Source organism: Brachyhypopomus gauderio, unplaced genomic scaffold (assembly GCF_052324685.1).
Source record: "Brachyhypopomus gauderio isolate BG-103 unplaced genomic scaffold, BGAUD_0.2 sc504, whole genome shotgun sequence".
Taxonomy (NCBI): domain Eukaryota; kingdom Metazoa; phylum Chordata; class Actinopteri; order Gymnotiformes; family Hypopomidae; genus Brachyhypopomus; species Brachyhypopomus gauderio.
This window is the reverse complement of record NW_027507325.1, coordinates 27501-30000: the sequence shown is the minus strand read 5'-3', so window position 1 is coordinate 30000 and position 2500 is coordinate 27501. Positions and strand designations below refer to the sequence as shown.

The window sequence follows — 2500 nt, the reverse complement described above, 5'->3', positions numbered from 1 at the left end:
ATCCTGCATGTTGATTGGCCGCTGGTGTGGCGTTTGGAAGGCGGGTCTGATGTGAGATGGAGTGTGGAAACATTTCTGTTCCTCACAAGCATTCTTCCCATAACTCCTCACCAGGGGTGCCCCCTCCACCAGAATCCCCCCGACACCCCCTCCAAGAACCCCCCCCCCCCCCCTCAAAGGTTCCTGCTCCTCAGTTTTCACTCTTTTCTTTTTTCAGTTTTTCTTCTCTGTCCTGCTTTCTCAGACTTTGTAGTTTGATCTTCTTTCATTCTTTTTTCCCATACGTTTTTTTTCATTTGCTGTGTGTGTGTGTGTGTGTGTGTGTGTGTGTGTGTGTGTGTGTGTTGAACACACTCACGATCCTCACATCTCCTCAGTGGTTTGGTCCAGCAGGCCAGCAGCACTGCTGCACGAGTGTTTGAGGCTCGAACGTCACAAATGTGTGTGACAGGAATAGAAGTGGACAGAAGCGTGAGGGACCCAGTTATGTGTGTGCCTGGTTTAACCCCAGACTCTCACCTCATCTGTTTATTATCTCCTCTCCTTCTCTCCCTCTCTCTCTCCCTCCCTCTCTCTCTCTTCTCCTCTCCCTCTCTCTCTGTCTCTCCATCTCTGTTTCTCTCTCCCTCTCTTACTGTCTCTCTCACCTCTCTCGGTCTCTCTCTCTTACTCTTTCTGTCTCCCTCTTTCCTTCTCTCTCTCTCTGTATCTCCCTCTCCCTCTCTTCCTCTCTATTTATCTCTCTTCCTCTCTGAGTAGAAAAAAGACAACACAGAAACTGAGTGGAACAATGAGGTTTATGGGAGACCAACAGAAAGATTAAGTCACATTTGTATTTGTCTGGTTTGTATTTGTTTAGCAGTGTAGCGAGCTTCACTGGACCATTCTCATTCTCATTCCCATTCCCATTCCCATTCTCATTCCCATTCCCATTCCCATTCTCATTCTCATTCCCATTCCCATTCCCATTCTCATTCTCATTCCCATTCCCATTCTCATTCTCATTCTCATTCCCATTCCCATTCCCATTCCCATTCTCATTCTCATTCCCATTCCCATTCTCATTCCCATTCCCATTCCCATTCCCATTCTCATTCCCATTCCCATTCCCATTCCCATTCTCATTCCCATTCTCATTCCCATTCCCATTCTCATTCCCATTCCCATTCCCATTCTCATTCCCATTCCCATTCCCATTCCCATTCCCATTCTCATTCCCATTCCCATTCTCATTCTCATTCTCATTCCCATTCTCATTCCCATTCCCATTCTCATTCTCATTCCCATTCTCATTCCCATTCTCATTCCCATTCCCATTCCCATTCTCATTCCCATTCTCATTCCCATTCCCATTCCCATTCTCATTCCCATTCTCATTCCCATTCCCATTCCCATTCTCATTCCCATTCTCATTCCCATTCCCATTCTCATTCCCATTCTCATTCCCATTCTCATTCCCATTCTCATTCCCATTCTCATTCTCATTCTCATTCTCACTGTTCACCGTTTTGTTGTTTTGTTTTAGAGATCAAACCCAAAACACATTTGATGTGTAATGATTAGAGTGATGAAATAAAGATTTGTAAAAAAAAAAAACTCTCTCCTTTCCCCCTACACTTTAATATTCACACAACACACACACACACACACACACACACACACACACACACACACACACACACACACACACACACACACACACACACACACACTGACAGATGCTGGGAAGCTGCAGACGATAATAGAGGAATTTGGCTCCACATGCCCTCAAGGTTATAAAAGACTAAACAGAAGCCACTGCCAAGGTAATGTGTGTGTGTGTGTGTGTGTGTGTGTGTGTGTGTGTGTGTGTGTGTGTGTGTGTGTGTGTGTGTGTGTGTGTGTGTGTGTGCGAGTGTGTGTGTGTGTGTGTGTGCGAGTGTGTGTGTGTGTGTGTGTGTGTGTGTGTGTGTGTGTGTGTGTGTTCTGATTGAAGCCCTGGTGTGTTAGCCTGTTAGCTGATGTGTTAACCTGTTAGCTGATGTGCTAGCGCTGGTGTGTTAAGCCTGATGTCTTAGTCTTGGTGTGTTAGTCTTGGTGTGTTAGTCCTGGTGTGTTAGGTCTGGTGTGTTAGGTCTGGTGTGTTAGCCCTGGTGTGTTAGCCCTGGTGTGTTAGGTCTGGTGTGTTAGGTCTGATGTGTTAGCCCTGGTGTGTTAGGTCTGATGTGTTAGCCCTGGTGTGTTAGTCCTGGTGTGTTAGGTCTGGTGTGTTTGTACTGATGTGTTAGTTCTGGTGTGTTAGGTCTGGTGTGTTAGCCCTGGTGGGTTAGCCCTGGTGGGTTAGTCCTGGTGTGTTAGCATTGGTGTGTTAGCCCTGTTATGTTAGTCCTGGTGTGTTAGCCCTGATGTGTTAGTTCTGGTGTGTTAGCACTGCTGTGTTAGCCCTGGTGTGTTAGCCCTGGTGTGTTAGTTCTGGTGTGTTAGCGCTGGTGTGTTAGTCTTGGTGTGTTTAGTTCTGGTG

The 2500-nt window shown here is 46.4% G+C and overlaps 1 protein-coding gene across 1 annotated transcript in view; it reads left to right on the top strand.

Annotated features, from left to right (window-relative positions):
- Positions 1-2500, top strand: part of LOC143506792 (latent-transforming growth factor beta-binding protein 3-like) — a 30798-nt gene that overhangs the window by 6486 nt on the left and 21812 nt on the right. The window contains 1 exon segment of the mRNA XM_076996400.1: positions 1719-1805. Within this exon segment, the coding sequence (XP_076852515.1) occupies positions 1719-1805 (87 nt within the window).